The sequence below is a fragment of the Talpa europaea genome (assembly GCF_964194135.1).
Source record: "Talpa europaea genome assembly, chromosome: 7".
Taxonomy (NCBI): Eukaryota; Metazoa; Chordata; class Mammalia; order Eulipotyphla; family Talpidae; genus Talpa; species Talpa europaea.
Genome location: NC_140074.1, coordinates 116,623,864 through 116,642,911, shown reverse-complemented (window position 1 = coordinate 116,642,911; position 19,048 = coordinate 116,623,864). Strand labels below are relative to the sequence as shown.

The following is a 19,048-nucleotide window of genomic DNA, read 5'->3' as shown; positions in this document are numbered from 1 at the left end:
TCCCCTCTTGGCATTATGCCTTATTTAAGGCATATAGAAGAAGGAAACAAACTAGCTAGGAGGAGAGAATAAGGGTACAGAGAGATGTAGTGACTCTAGTGAAGAATCTGTCAAAGATTTGACTCTTGGAAAGTTCTTATAGCAGAGGAGTTATGAATGCAAAATGACTCAAAGTGAAACAGAAAGCAAGTTGTGTAACTTTTGCTTTTCCTGACTTGCCTCAAACAATGTTCTGTGGGAAAGAGCCCAGAAATCTCCAGCATTTCAGTCTTTTCTGATCCTTATTCTATCCCCTATCTCTTAACAGAACCCTGCCATGGAAGATACATTAGAAGATCCTCCCACATCAGCTGTCATGTTGGATCATTGTAATTTCTCCCAGGTCGCCTTTAACAGTGTGGAGAAGTTCTATGTCCCGGGAGGGGACATCACATGCTATTACACCCTCACCCAGAATTTCATTCCCCGACAAAAGGACTGGATTGGCATCTTTAGAGTAAGTAGTTAATTTAGTACGAAGTGACTGGGAACTAGAAGTAAATCTTAGTTATATGAGTGCATGACAGTCTGTGTATTATAAGCATTTTGCTTGTTATGTTCAGCCAATTTTAAAATCCTAGACTGAGTTCCCTAGAACTTTTCCCTTCTCATTACCAGCATATGCTGTGGGACTCAAATTTTAATTTCAATCTCAAGCTAAAGAAGGATGATAAATCATACAATCCCCAAATTTGATTATATTTTCAAAGACCAAAGGTAAATTTTTTAATGACCTATTTTGAAATATTCATCTATGACGTAATTGAGAAGGGTGACTTTAACATAGTATCTGTGTCTTTAAATATTTCTTTTTTACTTAATACAGTGTTAATTTGTTTTATGAGTAGTAGAAACTTGAAAAGACTATTGAGAAGTTAACCTGGTTTAACATACTACATCCAAAAAATTCTGTAGTAAGTGTGCTTCATTTCTTTGTGAAGATTTCCAAGGACAGAAAGTTTATGAGCCCCCTCAGTGACTTCAGCCAGTATTCACTCAAGTCAGTTCAAGTGCAGAACTCGTGCTTTTTTTCCTTATAGTTAATTTACTGTCTACCTCTTTCCCCCCCAATCTGTGTCTCTGTCTCTCACATCTCTCTCTCTCTCACATACACACACACACACACACACACGCACACACACACATCTTCCCATTTCCAGAGACAGATGATAAAGGTCATATTTAAATAATTTACACTGCTGAGTCCCAACGTCAGTGACCTTTGTTTTGACACTTCATTATGTGCTTGTTTGCCAGTGCTGTTCACTATGAAATCAGACATCATTCTTGACTATACTGTGAAGGAGCAGGCTTTTTCACATCCCTCATTGAATTACTTTTCCTTAATTGTTTGGAATACCAAACTAATTGATGGAGCATGGAAGATGAGGTAACAAAGCTGGTATTTAGAGGTAGGGAGAGCAGACAACCTAAGGGCCACTGACAGGTGTCATGACAGCTCCTGAGACTGCAGGATATTGAACCTTTAGACTGAAAGATGTTCTGATATAGAAAGCTACACACCAGTTTTCTATTTCAGAAAGAAGATGGTAGTTGGGCCTCCCCGGTGGCGCAGCAGTTGAGCGCTGGGTTGCGAAGCTGCCTGCAGCCTCTGCTGCGCTGGTTCGATCCCCGGCTGCTCCCCAGCCACCGGAGGAGGGTCCCACATGGCGCGCAGACCTCTCCTGCCGCCCACTGCTCCCCTCAGCAGTGTACTTCGGTCCTTCTGCCTGTTCTGCTCCCGGCTCTGGCTCTGGTGAATTCTCTCACCCTCCCGCGCTTCTGACTGTACCCAGTGCATGTATAAACAAAACAAACAAAATTAAAAAAAAAAATGCCTCTATTAAAAAAAAATTAAAAAAAAAAAAAGAAAGAAAGAAGATGGTAGTTGGTTTTATCTTTCCCATATGTAGCAAAGCATACCGATCAAAATTGTACAGTAGAACTTTCTATGGTGGAGCCAGCCCTTCACTGTCTAGTACTGTAACCTCTAGCCACATGTAGCTGTCAAGCGTTTAAAGTGTGGCCGGTGTGACTAACTGAATTTTAGCTTTTATTTAGACTTAGTTCTTTAGTGGCATGTGGCTAGTAGCTATAATATTGGGCCTCAGGTATAGATAATAAAAAAAAGTGATTCAAAATTTAGATTTTAAATGTAATCTATAGGGGCGTCCCCGGTGGCGCAGCGGTTGAGCGCTGGGTTGCGAAGCTGCCCGCGGCCTCTGCGGCGCCGGTTCGATCCCCGGCTGCTCCCCGGCCACCGGAGGAGGGTCCCACATGGCGCGCAGACCTCTCCTGCCGCCCGCTGCTCCCCTCAGCAGTGTGCTTCGGTCCTTCTGCCTGCTCTGCTCCCCGCTCTGGCTCTGGTGAATTCTCTCACCCTCCCGCGCTTCTGACTGTACCCAGTGCATGTATAAACAAAACAAACAAACAAACCAGCAAACAAATAAATAAAGCATGCCTCTATAAAAAAAATAAATAAATAAATGTAATCTATAACTTTTCACTTTTTTAGTAACATATATAACTTATACTTCTGTTGTACTTAGACTGATTATATTTCCCAAGCATTTAGCAACTTCCAATGAGGACTTCACCATAAACCAAAAGAAAACATTATGCTTTCTACAAACCACTGTTTAAAAACACTTTTTAAAAAGATGCGTCTTGGGGCCTCCCTGGTGGCACAAGGGGTTAAGCACCACACTATGAAGCAATCTGCAGCCTCTACAGCATGAATTCAATCCCTGGCTGGCCAGAGAGAAACCCACATGATGAAGTAGACCTCTCCTGTCTCGTCCGCTGCTCCCCTCAGCAGTGTATTTCAGTCAGTCTACCTGTTCTGTTCCCTACTCTGTCTCTGGTGGATCCTCTTACCCCCCGCATCTCTGGCCTCTATCCCAGCTCTTGTATGCATAAATAAATAAATCTTTAAAAAAAGAAAGTAAAAAGATGCATCTATACTTGGAGTGTTTCAGGCATTTCAGAGGTATTGCCACACCTCAGTAAAGAAACCTGGTTGATAGAGAATGGCCTGCCTCTGTGTTTATTGTCCATCAGCTATTGATTTGGAAGACATGTCGAAGCCTAAACATTTCAAGGCTGCTAAAGAACAGACTTTTTTTTCAAAGATTTATTTTTATTTATTTATGCACACAAGAACAGGGATGTAGGCCAGAGGTGCCAGGAGTCGGGGGTGTGAGCGGATTCACCAGAGACAGAGTGGGGGGCAGAACAGGTGGATCTTTTGAAATACACTGCTGAGGGGAGCAGCAGGCGAGACGGGAGGGGTCTGCTGCACCATGTGGGTCAACTCACTGGCCAGGGATCGAACTCATACTGCAGTGGCTGGCGATAGTTTGATAGCGCTGTGACTTTAACCCCTGCATCACCAGGGAGGCCCCATAAAGAACAGACTTTTTGAGAACATACGATGTGTTAGGTGTTTGGTGAGGTTTTGTATTTCATTTTCTGATTTAATTCTCACAGCATAGAAGCCTCCTAAGGTAAGTAGTAGTTTCGCTTGTGAACAGATGAATAAAGTGACTATACTCAAGATGATGACTTTCCCAAGATCTCTCAGTAAATAAATGGTGAAGCAAGTTTGTTTGACTCACAAACGTGCTTTCCCCCCTCTATTGTGGTACATTCCCTTGAACAGCAGATGCTAAATTGGAAAATTAAGGGCTCACTGTAAAGGTTTGTCCTTTATATCCCACTTCTAAAGTCCTCCCAGTGTTCTTTCAGTGTATCCTTAACATATTTTTCAACTCCTTATCGACCCCAACACCAGTAGTTCCCGAAACCAAGTAGGCACTCCTGAAATGTTTTTGATGTGCAATATGCTACATCTCTATATGGCAAAAGCTACCACCAATGATAAAGCCTATAGTGGGTAGGAGTCAGCTTTCCTTTCTTTAGTGTATAGTATCCTATTCCTTTACCTGGGTGTTTAAGTGTCCCAAGGTTTTAAAGAGGGGAAATAATGCCACAAGAGGCATGAGATTAGAGGATCTGAGTACTAAAATTGCAGGTGGTGAGAGGTTCTTTCCTTGTTCCAAGGCAGCAGTAATTTTAGGCCTTCCCAGATGATATTTTGGTCACAATACATTAAGAAACTCCGGGATGTGAATGAAAACTCCATAAAATTCCTGCTTCCTGTACCACCGCAGGCTGCACCGGCTCTGAGATGCTTACAGCAATGGGGTGTGTATTAATGAGACACTAAAACATGCCCTAGTAGGTTCTGATGAGCTTTCAGCATAGCCTTTTCAACCCTGCTTCTGATTCCTTAATATATAAAAATGGAATTTATTTTTAGTCCTTCCTCTTCCCACTGGGCTCAGGCAGGGTCAGAATATGGCAATAAACGTAATTTTGCTTCTCATTTGCTGAGTGTTCTCTCCTTGAAGACACAATGGTTTCCTTCCTATTCTCTGGTGTGCTCTTATCTTCCAGACACAATTTGAGCCATCTTTTACCCTGTTCACATTAAATAAGAATGTTTTCCACTTAGCCAGCTTTCTGTGCAAGGCATATTTTATAGTGTCCTTATACCTTATGACTTACTGCATTCAATACCTAGAAGAGGCCTTTATGACTACCAGATTGTTGTTATTATCTTTATCACCCAAAAGCCTTCATTAAGCATACATTGAGGAAAACACTGAAGAAAGAAAACTATATAGGCTTGGATTCAATTATCTGGTGCCTCATAATCTAAGACCCCTCTGACCTCTCCGCCCCAACACACACATCCTCAAAAAGTGTGTTTTTCAAAATGCAATAGTATAACTTGTACAGGCAACAAGACTGAATTGGACACTGAGGAGGATAAACTAATGGATGTAGATAGAAGTGCTTTCTGATTAAGAAGTTCCAAAAACATCATTAAAGAAGAAAGTAGGAATGAGATTAACAATCCCAGAACTTTTGTCCCCAGTTGTTCTCAATTCTATGACTGACTTGATATAATTTTAGGAGCTCTTGTCCTGGGTGTTGGTGGCCTATTTTCATTTCCTTTTAAGACAGGTGTTTAAGACTCTGTGTGTATATGTGTGCACACATGCACATTCCAGTTTTTAGTTGTATCAGACATTTTACCATATATAGTTGTCTTAAGTCAAAAAAACAAGAATCCATGGTGAGCAAAACTTACCATAATTAGCTCACTTAATTGTATTTTCACCTTAATTGTAATTCAACTGTATTTCAAGTAAGTGCATTATAAGAAGAAATCTCTCAAATAAGAATTTTTCCCTGAATGCTTTTAGATGCTGAATGAGAACTTCTCTTGTCATTGTAGGTGGGATGGAAGACAACCCGGGAGTACTACACCTTCATGTGGGTTACTGTGCCCACTGACCTAAACAGTGAATCAGTCAAACAGCAGGAAGTCCAATTCAAAGGTGAGAAAAATTCTGGGTCAAGGATGTTGAAGACAGCAACCAAACTAATTCCCTTGAACTTAAACTTTCTATGGCAGGTAAAAGAGTTAGATTTTTTATTTTCGTAATAGACCTTATTTTTTATTAAAAATTGTGATTGTGTTTTTAGCTTATTACCTGCCAAAGGATGATGAGTATTACCAGTTCTGTTATGTGGATCAGGATGGTGTGGTCTGGGGAGCAAGTATCCCTTTCCAGTTCCGTCCAGAAAATGAGGAGGACATCCTGGTTGTTACCACCCAGGTCTGTAAACATCTCACCTCAATCACTTTTGACCATTCAGAGTAGCAATTCCAAGATAGATGGAATTTGAGTCAGTAGCATTTATTGAATGCCTGATTTATGCAGTACCCACCAGACCCATCCATAAATGACAGAGTAATGTTAACAGAATCATAACAATAAGTGATTTCGCCCTCTTCTAAAACTTTTGTAACTCAGTTAGCATTTGGTTATTCCCTTAGTTTTTCCAGTTATTTAATTTTTGTCATCTGCACATCTCACCGCCACAGTAAGCTTGTAAGCCAAAAGCTTACAAAGGACAGTTTGTAAGCTCTCCTTTGAGAAGAAAAGTACCAAATATTTTTCTTTGTATCTCTCACTTCTGACCCGGAGCCTGACATACATGAGTATTAGCTTCATTTACTTACTCTGTCATTTTAACAGGACACCTGCTTTCCACTGAGCACTGTTGTAGGCACTAAGGCTGCAGTGAAGAATCAATCCAAGTGCTGTCCCTGTCCTCAAGGAACTAAGCCCAGTGAGAGACAAACATTCTAAGTGTTTGTGAGAACAATCTATGTTCTTTGGTCATTCCACCTTTTAACTTTTTATGAACTTAATTTTCTTCATCTTTCTTGGTAATGGCAGGCTCTATGCTACAATTTTACATACTTCTATTACCCCCTTGTCTACATACTGAGGAATTGTTCCCAATTGAGGTATACAGATGTCACTATAATGAGTGTGAATCAGCCAGGCCCTCACCATCCCAGCCCATGAGAATTTTCTGCTAGAGGGATTTTTGAACAGCCATTGAGATATAAAGAGTCCAATAAGAGTTTATGGAATACTCTTTTATAGGGAGAGGTAGAAGAGATTGAACAACACAACAAGGACCTTTGCAAAGAAAACCAGGAGCTGAAGGACAACTGTGTCAGCCTCCAGAAGCAGAACGCAGACATGCAGGCTGAGCTCCAAAAGAAGCAGGTATGGCTGCTGGTTAAAGGTGAGCTTGGGGTATGAAGATAAAGCTGTAGTGCCCTCAGTGCGGCACCATTTTCTGTTTTGCTTATGATCTCCACTCCCTTATACTAATATCTTTGATAGTTTCATATGGATTATTTACAAATTTTATGGCAAACCTTTGCAATGGGTACTTCTATTATCTCAATTTGATATGAGTAACCTGAGACTTGGTGGAGTTAAATAAGCTTATATCAACCACCTTGTTCTAAAGGTGAAAAAAGGAGAAAACAGGTACAGAGGAAAAGGGAAGGGTTTTACATAGTGACCACACTGAGTGAACACCCACTTCTTTTCACTCTCAAACAGTATTCAGTTCTTCACACATTACTGTCACATAAGTGTCTGTGATAGCTTCAGTGCTGGGCTGGTACTGTGTGGATGACATTCCAGACAGCAGACCTGGCCCATCCCAGGCAGGGAGATAACAAATGAAGGTGGTGGCATAGGTGTAACTCACAATCTGGCTGTCAAGAACCAACTTCAGACCAGGAGCTCCACATCCCACCTAATCAGTTCTGACCAAGTCTGGGTTTTGGATTAATTCTTCTACTTACTGCCAATTAATATAATGATTACAAAAATTAAATTCTTTCAGCATCTACTGTGCCAGGCAATGTAATTGAACATATCACTTGATTCCTGCAGCTGCTCCACAGTTCAGAGAGCTTGTGACTGCTCAACATCACAGTTCTTGACTTTGGAGTGAGCTGAGATTTGAACTCAGCTCATTTTTTTTTATGTTAAAACCCATGATTTTTAGAGGCAGGATCACACAGTGGCTAGACACCTTATCTTTGAAATCACACAGACTAGTTCTCCTTATTTGATGAACCAGGAAAAACTTATTAGCATCTCTGTGAAAGAAGGATTGACGATACCTGTTTTCTCAGAGAGATATTTGTACATCCATGTGCAGAATAATGGTTTTCACATTGGCCAAAGTGAGAGGCAACCCAGGTATCTAGTGACGGATGGGTGGATAGACACGATGTGGTGCGTACATGCTGTGGAGGATTGCCCAGCTTGAAAGGGGAAGTTGACACATGCTGTGACATAGAGGAACCTGGAGGATGAAATGGGTCAGACAGAGACACAAATGCTGTATGATTATCCTTTGATGAGGAACCTAAAGTAGTTAATTTCACAGAGACAAAAAGTAGAATGGCAGTTGCCAGGACTGAGGAGAAGGGAGAATAGTGAGTTCATGTTTAATAGGTATCAGCTTCAGTTTTGCAAGATGAAGAGAGTTCTGTGGGCAGATGTCATTTTGGTTATAGACCATGTAAATGTACTTGATGCCTCTAAGGTGCACTAAAAATGGTAAATTTTATGCTACATATATAATTTTTTAAAAAGATTTATTTATTTATATAAGAACTGGGGTACAGGCCAGAGGTGCGGGGGGGTGAGAGGATTCACCAGAGACAGTGGGGAACAGAACAGGCAGATTGACTGAAATATACTGCTGAGGGGAGCAGTGGGCGAGACAGGAGAGGTTTGCTGTGCCATGTGGGTAGCAACCTGGCTGGGGATTGAACTCATGCTGCAGTGACTGCAGACAGCTTCATAGGTTGTGTCTTAACCCCTGCACCACCAGGGAGGCCCCATATCTAAATTTTAAAAAAAAATGATTTAAAAAATTTTAATAAACTAAAAATTGGAAAATCTTGGCGTTAAAAGCAGGGAGTTGTTATTGACACATAAGGTTGACTTCTCCATAGAATGAAATTAGGAAAGGAAAAAAAATTGTCTTGAGCCAGTATGATGGCCAGTAGCCACATCTGGATACTAAGCACTTAAAATGTGGAGTATTGAGATATGCTATAAGCATAAAATATATACCAGATTTCGAAGAGTTAGTATGAAAAAAATGTAAAATATTTTCTGTTTATTTACATGTCAAAATGATATATTAGAACAAATATACTATTAATTGCACTTCTTTTTACTTCTTCTAATGTGGCTATTAAAATATTTTAATTAAGTGACTTTTGGTAATTTATTAGATAGCACTTTTCTAGGAGAAAAACAACTTTGTCTACTGCTGTGTTTCTAGGACTAGAATAGTGTCTGGTATGTAACAAACACTCACTAATTATTTGATTAATAAATTGAAGGACAAGGGCCTCCCCGGTGGCGCAGCGGTTGAGCGCTGGGTTGCGAAGCTGCCAGCAGCTTATGTGGCGCTGGTTCGATCCCCGGCTGCTCTCCAGCCACCAGAGGAGGATCCCACATGGTGCGCAGACCTCTCCTGCCGCCCGCTGCTCCCCTCAGCAGTGTACTTCGGTCCTTCTGCCTGCTCTGCTCCCCACTCTGGCTCTGGTGAATTCTCTCACCCTCCCACGCTTCTGACTGTACCCAGTGCTTGTGTAAATAAATAAATAAATCTTTAAAAAAAAAAATTGAAGGACAAATATAAGTACCAATGGAAAATAAATTAAGATACATATATTTTTAATATGGAAAGAACATTTTAATATGAAAATCTCTTTACTCAGGAGTTTCATTCACTGTCTGTCTTGTTATGCCTGACAGTGCTCAATAAATATTTGTAGGCCGTCTTAGATATTAAAAACTGTTTTAGCTATAGTCTGTTCCTTTAACCTTTCAATCTACAGGAGGAGCTAGAAACCTTAAAGGGCATCAATAAGAAGTTGGAAGAGAAAGTTAAAGAGCAGAAGGACTCTTGGGAGACAGAGCTGCTTCAGTAAGTGTGATTCCTGGACGGGAGCAATCACTGGGTTATAGACATCCTTATGTAGGTTCACATTAAACTTCTGGAATTAGTTAGAAAACATTCTTCCTGCTATGGCAGTGATAGGTGGGATTATCCCATTTTGACTCATAAACACTTTGATTCTAGATTAGAATATTTGTGTCAGAATGGTAAGAAGAAATTACCTGAATTTATATTATTAACTATTGAATATTTTCAGCTTGAGATCAGTAAGCCAAATGAGGAATAAAGGCTAGTAGATTTTAAAATAGTTCTGCAGATATAGGACAAAACTAGTCTTAAGTCATTTAAGGCTTAGGGGAGGTGATCTGGATCAGCCTTTGTTTCGCCTCCATAGACTGAAAGAACAAAACCAGAAGATGTCCTCCGAAAATGAGAAGATGGGAGTCAGAGTGGATCAGCTTCAGGTAGGTAATGCCAAACCTCTGCAAAGTTTTCTTTCTCAGCCTGGCCCAGAAAGATGCACTTCATTAGAGTGAGTGCCTCATGGTGTACATTTCAAAGCATCAGGCAAAATTTCAGGCTGTGTTTTCCATTCTTGACCCTCCACAATACACCCCCCTTTTTTTTTAATAGTCATGGTCTACTTGGAATTGATTAATTTGTTTATATTTGTCAATTTATATTTGCCATGAGCTCTTAAAATAGATTACTGTCATCTACATCAGTGGTTTTCAGACTTTTTTCTTTCAGCTACGACAGATTATCAGGCAAAATCTTACTGGAATGTAAAGCAGATAGTAGCAGAACTGCTCTCTTTTTCGGAAGCTATGCTTTAAAGAGATGCTTTAAAGAATGGTTGTCAAATTTTACTCACTTGACTCCTGGATGACTGAGGTATAAAGTAGAACTGGAAGGTGAAGACATTCTAAGGGATATTTAGCAATTGGAAGCACACTTTTTTTAGGTGCTAGGAAACACATCTCTTTTAGGTGCTAGGAAACACTTTGAAAAAGTGTTCTTGTTTAGTTTTCCTTCCTTTATGTCTTGGTAATATTCATTCATTTTGTATTAGGTCAAGCTGTCAACGCAAGAGAAAGAAATGGAGAAGCTTCTTCAGGGAGATCAAGATAGGACAGAGCAGTTGAAGCAGCTGAAAAAGGAAAATGACCGGCTCTTTCTCAGTTTAGCTGAACAGGTTAGGGTCGTGGATGAAAATGACATGTTGAGGCATTTGTGGGAAAATATATACATCATTCTTTTTTTCTCTATCACATATGGAAATCAACTGAAATGAGGTATCTCATGATTTTTATCAGAAACTGAGAAGACTTGCTTCTCTTTCCACCTCCACCTTGCTCATTAGTTCAGCAGGCCCTTGTGTGTGTGTTTGTGTGTTTTCCTATTGTTACAGAGCAGCCCCGATATAAAACGGGTTGCCTGGCTGTGGGTCCTCACCCACACGCTTAAAAGGGAGTTATTAATACTCCACTGCATGCACACACAAAAGGTTAATAAAAGGTTTATTTACAAGGGAAGGGGAAATGAGGAAATGTACAACTCAGGGAGAAAATAGGGAAATAAAATCTTAAATGCGTCCTACCCGATCCGCTGACCTGGAAACCCAGTGGCACTCTGAGAGCTGGCCGAGAGCCGCTAGCTGGCAGAGAGCCAAAAGGGCGCCCCTCCAAGACCCACGTGTCTGGTTTTTATACCAAACCTGGCTACTTAACTCCACCCTCAGGTTCCAGCAACCTTCCCTTTGGTGGTGGTGGGATTTGTCTTTCCCAGTGTCCTGATGGCTTTGGTCTGGAATGGGGGTGGAGTGCACAAAGCCTGTATGGAGTTTGCTCAGGACATCCTTTCCCTCTAACACTATCACTGGTATTGAAATCTGTTTTTGTGCAGAAAGAGCACCAGAAGAAGCTGGAGCAGACGGTGGAGGAGATGAATCTGAAAGAAACTACAGCAATGAAGAAGCATCAGGAGTTAACGGCATGTCTGTCTTTAGATGGCTATGTGGGAGGAAGCCTAAAGAAAGAAGGGATAGGTCTATTTTCAGATTATGGAAAAGATAAATAAGACAGGTTAGAATAGCATTTTCCCCTAGATGTTTTGCTCTCTACCCAAAAGGACAGAGATTCTGCCATTTATAAAGTGTTTAAGAGAAAGGTGTACGGGCCTCCCCTGGTGGCGCAGTGGTTGAGCACTGAGCTGCAAAGCTGCCCGTAGCCTCTGCAGCGCCAGTTCCATCCCTGGCCACTGGCGAGGGTCCCACATGGCGTGCAGACCTCTCTTGCTGCACCCACTGCTCCCCTCAGCAGTGTGTTTCATCAGTCTGCCTCTTCTGTTCCCTGCTCTGGCTCTGGTGAATTCTCTCACCCTCCCACACTTCTCACTGTACCCAGTGCTTGTATAAATAAATAAATAAATCTTTGAAAGAGAGAGAGAAAGAGAGAGAAAGGCGTACATTTCTAATGTGTGATAAGTGGTAAGGGAATAGCAAAGGTTAAACTTCATGATAGGTTGTAGTAAATAGTCTGTGCTAGGACTCACAGTATAATGCCTATTCCCTTTTCACAGAGTGGGGCCAAATTAATAGTTATTAAGTTGAGATCTACAATAGGAAGATATTCCAGAAGTCAAAACAAATTTTGTTATAATGTAATGGTAGCAATTTTACCATTCTAAATTATTCTGAATTAGAATAATACAGAAATGGAAGCCTGATTGACTGAGAATTTTCTGTAATATATTGGAAAAGAGCCCTTAGGGTGATCAGGTGCCAAGAAGTCCCATTTTCTGAATTGATGTAAGGACATGAGAAATCTGAATGTCTGGAAGATATCCAGCAAATAAGGTGGTAATGCATATAAACATCCATTCATTCATTCAATTATTGAGTACCTACCACATATAATATATTGTATATTTCAGTATGGACAATAATGAATAGAACAAAGTAAAAATCAGTAGCGCATGGGTTAAGTTTAGCCCACAAAAAAAGTTTTATTTGGCCTAATGTGTTTTTAAAATAATTGAGTTAGTTACCAACACTTAATAATGGAACTATTTACCATAAAAATGATTGTATTTCTAACTTTTCTTGAAAAATCAGAGGCACTGGCAACTTGGAGCCCACATGACCACACAGCAGCAACGCCTGGAGCTGGGCGGCTGCTGCACCCCTCAGCTGGGATGCGTGAGCTCCATTTGACTGTAGTCTTCACTTTTTGTTGCTTTTAGCTTCTTCACTCAGTTACATTACTTGCTTGGCCACTAGCGACACATTTAAGTTTGTGACCTCTGATGTAGCAAAGAAACTACTGTTTTAAATAACGTACGGCCATTCAAAGGTTTGAGCTTCTGGTGGCAGGTACAGGATTCTTTGGTTTTCGTGGAATGTTTTTCAACACCCAGTGCCCCCCAACTGTCTGATAGCAATTCTTCCTCATGCATCCAAAGAATCCTAACTATGAGGACTATGTATCTTATACTTCAGGGGCCTAAGAACAAGAAAACAGCAGTGGAGGCGCAGTTAGTACAAGAGGTGGAACGCCTAAAGGCAAAAGTAGAGGCCGGGAAAGCATGTTTCTTAGAGAAGTACAAAGAGTGTCAACGACTCCACAAACAGATCAGGCAACTCAGGGCCGCTGCACTGGTAGGTGACAGAGATCAGGGGCCCAGGAAGCAAGGGGTGTGAAGTATATATACCCTTGTTAAGGAGAAAAAATTATCTTACTGCTAAAAAAGAGGAAGGGTGGAGTTTGAGGCCAGAAACCATCCTGGGAATCTCTGGAAAAACAGGCCCCACTTCATCCACGGGTTTCAGGGAAGGTTTTTGTAACCATCGAGCAGGTCTCTGTGCAGACTCAGTCCTTTCTTATTTCTGCCTTTTGAGGAAGTGAAACAGGACCAGAGGAGCCAGCAGGAACCAATGGGGATGGGGAGCCAAGAGCCTGCAGTCAGCACTGTCATCGGGTAGCCCCCCTCGCATTACTACCTCAGGGTCGGCTAGAAGCACACAGCAGCTTGGGGACCAGCATTCAAATAAAAAATCTTGTAAAAAAAAAAATACAACTAGTAGGATTAGCTTCAGTGTCTTTGTGAGGTTTGCGCATATCTACATATGTAGGTAGGAGATGGGAAGCACTGAAGCATGCCTAGGAGTTCTGGGTCATGAAACTACTGAGGTCAACCCGCCATCCTGGGAATCCCCATGCCCCAGTCTGGATTCCTTGTAACCTTGGGTAAATGCTTCCCAGGGTTCTTTCTTTCTCCAGATGCCTGTCCTTAAACTGTGAGGGAGTCAGATCATCCTAACCCTAAGCACTTCAGGCTGCATTGAGTGAAATGTTTGTTCTTGACAAGATTATTTTCATGGTTGGGTGGGATTAAACAAGGCTCTGTTTATCCCTAACTCTGATAAATCAGTCTTGATGTTTTCTATAAGCTTATTTCCTCTTCCTTTGTCATGTATACTCTCAGCTAAAGCAAAAGAAACTGGCATCTCATGCCAGCTCAGGCCTTCTGGCATTTTGTTAAGTCATTCTTCTATAAACCGGCATCCCCTCTGTAGACCACTCCTCCTAACCCCAGTTCCCTCCTCCCTCACCTCAGTCCCATTTCTTTGAAAAGCCAGGTCCTCTATAGGCTCCTTGTTTTACCCCATCTGGATCCAGTTACAATATGTGATCCCCTCCTAATTTTCTTTTATTTTACTATTGACAGGACCAGAACTTTGACCTGTCAAAAAGACTGAGTGAGAACAAGATTATATGTAATGTTCTACAGAGTGAGAAAGAGAGGCTGGAAAGAGAAAATGATGTAAGTATATAAAAGAGAGTATAAAAACCCACCATTTTAAAGGAATACAGCCGGGTGACCCAGAAGTATAGTGATAAATTAAAAAGTTAAAAAAAGGGCCCTTTCAGGACAGTTGGTAGGACCGTTACTCCCAAAATAAAGAATAACCTTTATCTGGTTTCCTCATCTGCCACAAAATGCTTTCTGTGTTCTTTAACTGAAACTTGTTTGGCATGGTAGTAGTCAGCTTGAACAGAACAGCCTTGATGAAGATTAACTAATTGTTTTTGCTTTTAACTTCACAGCTATTGTAAGTATTGTCATGGGGAGTAAGATTCTACGTCACTTTTATGCTGAGGGGCACCCCTTTCCTTCAGCACAACTTTTCCCTTTTTCTCTGCTGCCAAACCAGGAACAGAAGTGGTGGTCAGTACCATGGTAGGCCCCTAACAAATGCTGTGTGTCCATTCATTCATCAGTTCATTCTCATCCAACCAGTATTTTTCTGCTGTGTGTTAAGCACAAGTTATTGATTAGTTGATTGATTGAGGATGATAGCGGCAAATAAAGTGATTGTACTTGAAATCACTCTCATGCTCTTATCTAGCATCAAAGAGTGATATCTATGCATTCCGCTATTCCTTCAGGCCTACTCCAGCAGTTTTCCATCTCTTCCCTCTCTGTAACCCTCTGGACTATGCCTCCAGGTGGTCATTTCTACTTTTGATTATATTGCTTATGCCAGTGTGTTCCACTATTTCTGGCTCTGTCACTCTCATCCTCTGGCTTTAGATAAGTATACCTTGACTCTGAAATCCCTGTTTTCTTGATTTAGTCTGAGAGGGCAGGGAGAGGGGGAATGGACACAATCTTCAGTAAGAGGTAAAAGATCTGATATTTGGAAACTATCTTACAACTATAATAGAGCACTCTATTATAACACCAGGCCTCCCCTGGTGGTGCAGGCGGTTGAGCGCTGCGCTGTGAAGCTGTCCACAGCCTCTGCAGTGCCGGTTCAATCGCATAGCAAACCTCTCCTGTCGTGCCCACTGCTCCCCTCAGCAGTGTATTTCATCAGTCTGCCTGTTCTGTTTCCCACTCTGGCTCTGGTGAATCCTCTCACCTTCCCAGCATCTGGCCTGTACCCTGGTTCTTGTATGCATAAATAAATAAACCTTTAAAAAAAAAGATTGTTTTAATCTTTTTTAAAGATTTATTTATTTATGCATACAAGAACTGGGGTACAGGCCAGAGGTGTGGGGGAGGTGAGAGGATTCACAAGAGAGAGTGGGTTGCAGAACAGGCAGATTGACTGAAATACACTGCTGAGGGGAGCAGCAGGTAAGGCAGGAGAGGTCTGCTGCACCATGTGCGTCACCTCCCTGGCCAGGGATGGAACTCATGCTGCAGTAGCTGTGTATTGCTTCATAGTGCTGCACCACCAGGGAGGCCCCCTCTTAAGATGTTTAGGAGAATTTACTTTCTTTTTTCTATGAACTTTAAATGCTGTCTGTCCCCTTGCAGCTTGTTCTCTCATTCTTTATTTTCTCCTTCTCTGTCTTCCTTACTCCCTCTCACTCTCTGTGTTGGCATATGTATTTGATGATATTTTGGAGAAAGGAAAATTATATCAGAGGTATAGTCTCATTGTGTAAGAATAGTTCCAGGAAGGAGACTGAAAGAAGTAGTCTGCTCTCAACAATGGACATCAGTTTTGATCTTACTGTGGCTCTGCCACAGTGGTGGCAATACTGCCTGTTCTGCTCCCACATGGTCTCTGGTGAATCATCTCATGTCCTCCTCCCCCCACACACACACACCTCTGGCCTATATCCCAGCTCTTGCATGTGTAAATAAATAAATCTTTTTAAAAATTCAGTGTATCTTTAAATTCAGATGTAAAAAAATCACGTCTTCAGAATATTAAGGCTGCTGTTTCCCCTTGTTTAGAAGTACAGTTTATTGTTTTTTGGGGTTTCTTCAGTTCTTAATTGAGAACTATCTGTAATGATCATCCCCTCACCAGTTCCTGTGGCCACTCTTTGTTGTTTTTTAAGCATGTCTCTGTAAATACTCTCTCCTTAGTTTTTGAAGAGGGAGAACACCAGGTTGCTGAGTTACATGGGTCTGGATGTTGACTCTTTACCATATCAAGTGCCTACTTCAGGTGAAGGCGGTGCAGGACAGGACCCAGGACTTGTCTATGAAAACCCATATTCTGGTAAGACCATGTTGTCATTCGAGCTAAAAGGCCCCTGCTGTATCCCTTTCTTTACCCCACTAAATTTTTTTTTGTCTGAGATGCTAATTAAGACCAGTCTCATTGTTAAGACTTGCTGGGCAGAAGCTGAGTACCTAATAGAAAGATTGCCAGGCGAGTAGTGTTAATTGAGAAATAAATCTGAATCTAGAAGACGCAAATCAGATCATTCGCCTAGAGGCAGCAGACACAAATTGAGTCCCGTGGCTATATTCCAAATATATAAATCAGAGAAATGTCTCTACATAGAAGATATACACATACAAAGCTGAGGAAACTAATTAAGGTTTAGAAATGGAAGCACAAGAGGCAGGTTATGCTGCCCAGGCATGGACACTTGCAGCAGCCCCCTGACGGCCTGCCCAAGGAAGCAGGACTGTAGGCCACAGAGAAACTGGGTGGTTTGAAGGACAGGACATAGGGGTGAAAACCAGCCTTGTCATGCAAGGATTTGGGGTCAGCTGTCTTTGCCAAACAGGGAACTCTCCTCTCCTCTTTTGTCTCCAAAAGCAGTATGACAGCTCACTTGCTTTTTTGGACAAATTAAAGCAACCGTATCCTCTCAGGAGTCACAGATCTTTGTAACAGGCAGGGGTACATGTTTGTCATTTCTTTAAAAATCTTTTTAAGCATTTCCTTTGAAAAATAGCTGCACCAGTTCAGACTGTTTTCTTGTTAAATTGTTCCTATTTTTATTAAAATCTCATTTCCCCCACACTGAAAATAGGTCTGTTGTTTTTTTTTCTGGTTATGTAAAATCCATGGCCATTGAAAATGCCATTTCATTTTCTTTATTTTTTTGTCTTTTCCCTTTATCATTGACCTAGATCTCCTCTGTAAGAAGTAAGTGGTGCATATGAGAAATAAAGAATCAGTGGCAGTAGGAGGATGGGAATAATGAGGACTATAGAAAACACCTGCTAAAACATTGTCAGAGAATCTAGAAATGGTATTTTTTTCATTGACTGATATCTTTTTTATTGACCTCAGGTATCCAAGAAAGTTCTGCCCCCAGCCTGGTAAGTATTTGGTTCATAAGATTACCCAGTGAGAGCCTTGAAAAATTTCCCTTCCTGCTCCATTTCATGGGATGGTTCATTTTGATAACTCCATAAATCAAGGGGTCAGTTTGTTCAGTGCCCAATGCAGAGTGAGCTGATTGAGTTGGGGAGAAGAAAGCACGGTTCACCTCTCAGCATTTCACCCAAGATCTTCACCTGTGAGTTGAATTTGGTAATAGGGTTAGGGAGGAGATATGACCTAGGTAGCTAGCAGAGCAAGGTATGTGCAGTGCCTTCCAGGCTGGAAGCTCTTTGAAAGTGTCAGCAGTTTTGGACCCTTTCATTCATGGGGTTCGAAAAAGCCCTGGTGAGCATCTCTCTCTTTTTTTTTTTTTAAAGATTTATTTATTTATACATACATACATACATACATACATACATACATACATACATACATACATACAAGCAAGCACTGGGTACAGTCAGAAGCGCGAGAGGGTGAGAGAATTCACCAGAGCCAGAGCGGGGAGCAGAGCAGGCAGAAGGACCTAAGTACACTGCTGAGGGGAGCAGCGGGCGGCAGGAGAGGTCTGCGCGCCATGTGGGACCCTCCTCCAGTGGCCGGGGAGCAGCCGGGGAACGAACCGGCGCTGCAGAGGCTGCGGGCAGTTTCGCAACCCAGCGCTCAACCGCTGCGCCACCGGGGAGGCCCTCATCCTCTTTCTTAAGCACCAGCATGTGCCAAGCATTTATGCTAGATGCTGGGGTTATAACGGAAAATAAGACATAGATATGATCTCTACCACATACCTTTCATTTGCACTGACTTCTTTGCTCTTTCTCCCAGCTCTCCAAGAAATGCCCCACCTGCAGATCAGATTCTGCTGATATTTTTGATCACGCCTTTGATCATACTTTGGAGCAGCAGCACATGCAGACCCACTGTCTGGCTTGTCCAATTTGTGACCAGATCTTCCCAGCAAAAGAGAAGCAAATCTTTGACGATCATGTGTTCTGCCACTCTGTATAAGCGCCCCAATCTCTTGGATATATACTGTGCACAGATTTTATAGAGTTGAGCCTTATAGCTTCTACTCTGAGTTATGACCTGAGATCTTGTGTATTCTCAGATTAATAGGGATATACTCAGTCTTGCTGTCCTAAAGGTGGAGTCATGTTGATTATCTAAAGGATAGTGTTATGGGCCGTTGCTTTCATTCTTATGGGTTACTGCCTTTTAAATCCCATAACTCGGTGTCAGCCTCTCACCTATGGTGTCCATTCTGCCAAGGGTCTTCAGTACAAGAGGGCCTTGGGATGGAAGTGATCTGGCTGTTCACAATAGGTCTGACTCAAGTATTAAGTGATTAGTTGTCCAAGTTGTCCCCATCACTCATGGTCAGGCCTCCAATGTGTTGTACTTAGTCCTCAGTCCTAACCCTGGGGCTAGAAATGCACCAGAGATTGAGAAGTTCTTCCTCTTTCTCCAACTGAGTGCATTAGACTAGCAAAAAGTGACACAGCAGAGAATGCAGGCATCCAGTTTGGATCTTACAGGGTTCTTGATTTC

The 19,048-nt window shown here is 41.7% G+C and overlaps 1 protein-coding gene across 2 annotated transcripts; it reads left to right on the top strand.

Moving 5' to 3' along the window:
* Nucleotides 1-316: 316 nt before the first annotated feature.
* CALCOCO2 (calcium binding and coiled-coil domain 2) lies at nt 317-18,578 on the top strand (the record flags this gene model as incomplete). Of its 2 annotated transcripts, XM_084239415.1 has the most annotated exons (12): nt 317-496; nt 5,345-5,447; nt 5,596-5,729; nt 6,570-6,695; nt 9,353-9,441; nt 9,809-9,878; nt 10,487-10,609; nt 11,320-11,406; nt 14,143-14,238; nt 16,303-16,438; nt 17,468-17,496; nt 18,326-18,578. In XM_084239415.1, the coding sequence occupies 12 exons, from the start codon at nt 317-319 to the stop codon at nt 18,506-18,508; spliced, it is 1,356 nt and encodes a 451-aa protein (XP_084095541.1). In that variant the 3' UTR covers nt 18,509-18,578. The 2 variants fall into 2 exon arrangements, with proteins under 2 accessions (XP_084095541.1, XP_084095542.1); XM_084239416.1 differs by lacking the exon at nt 6,570-6,695.
* Between the last annotated feature and the right edge of the window lie 470 nt (nt 18,579-19,048).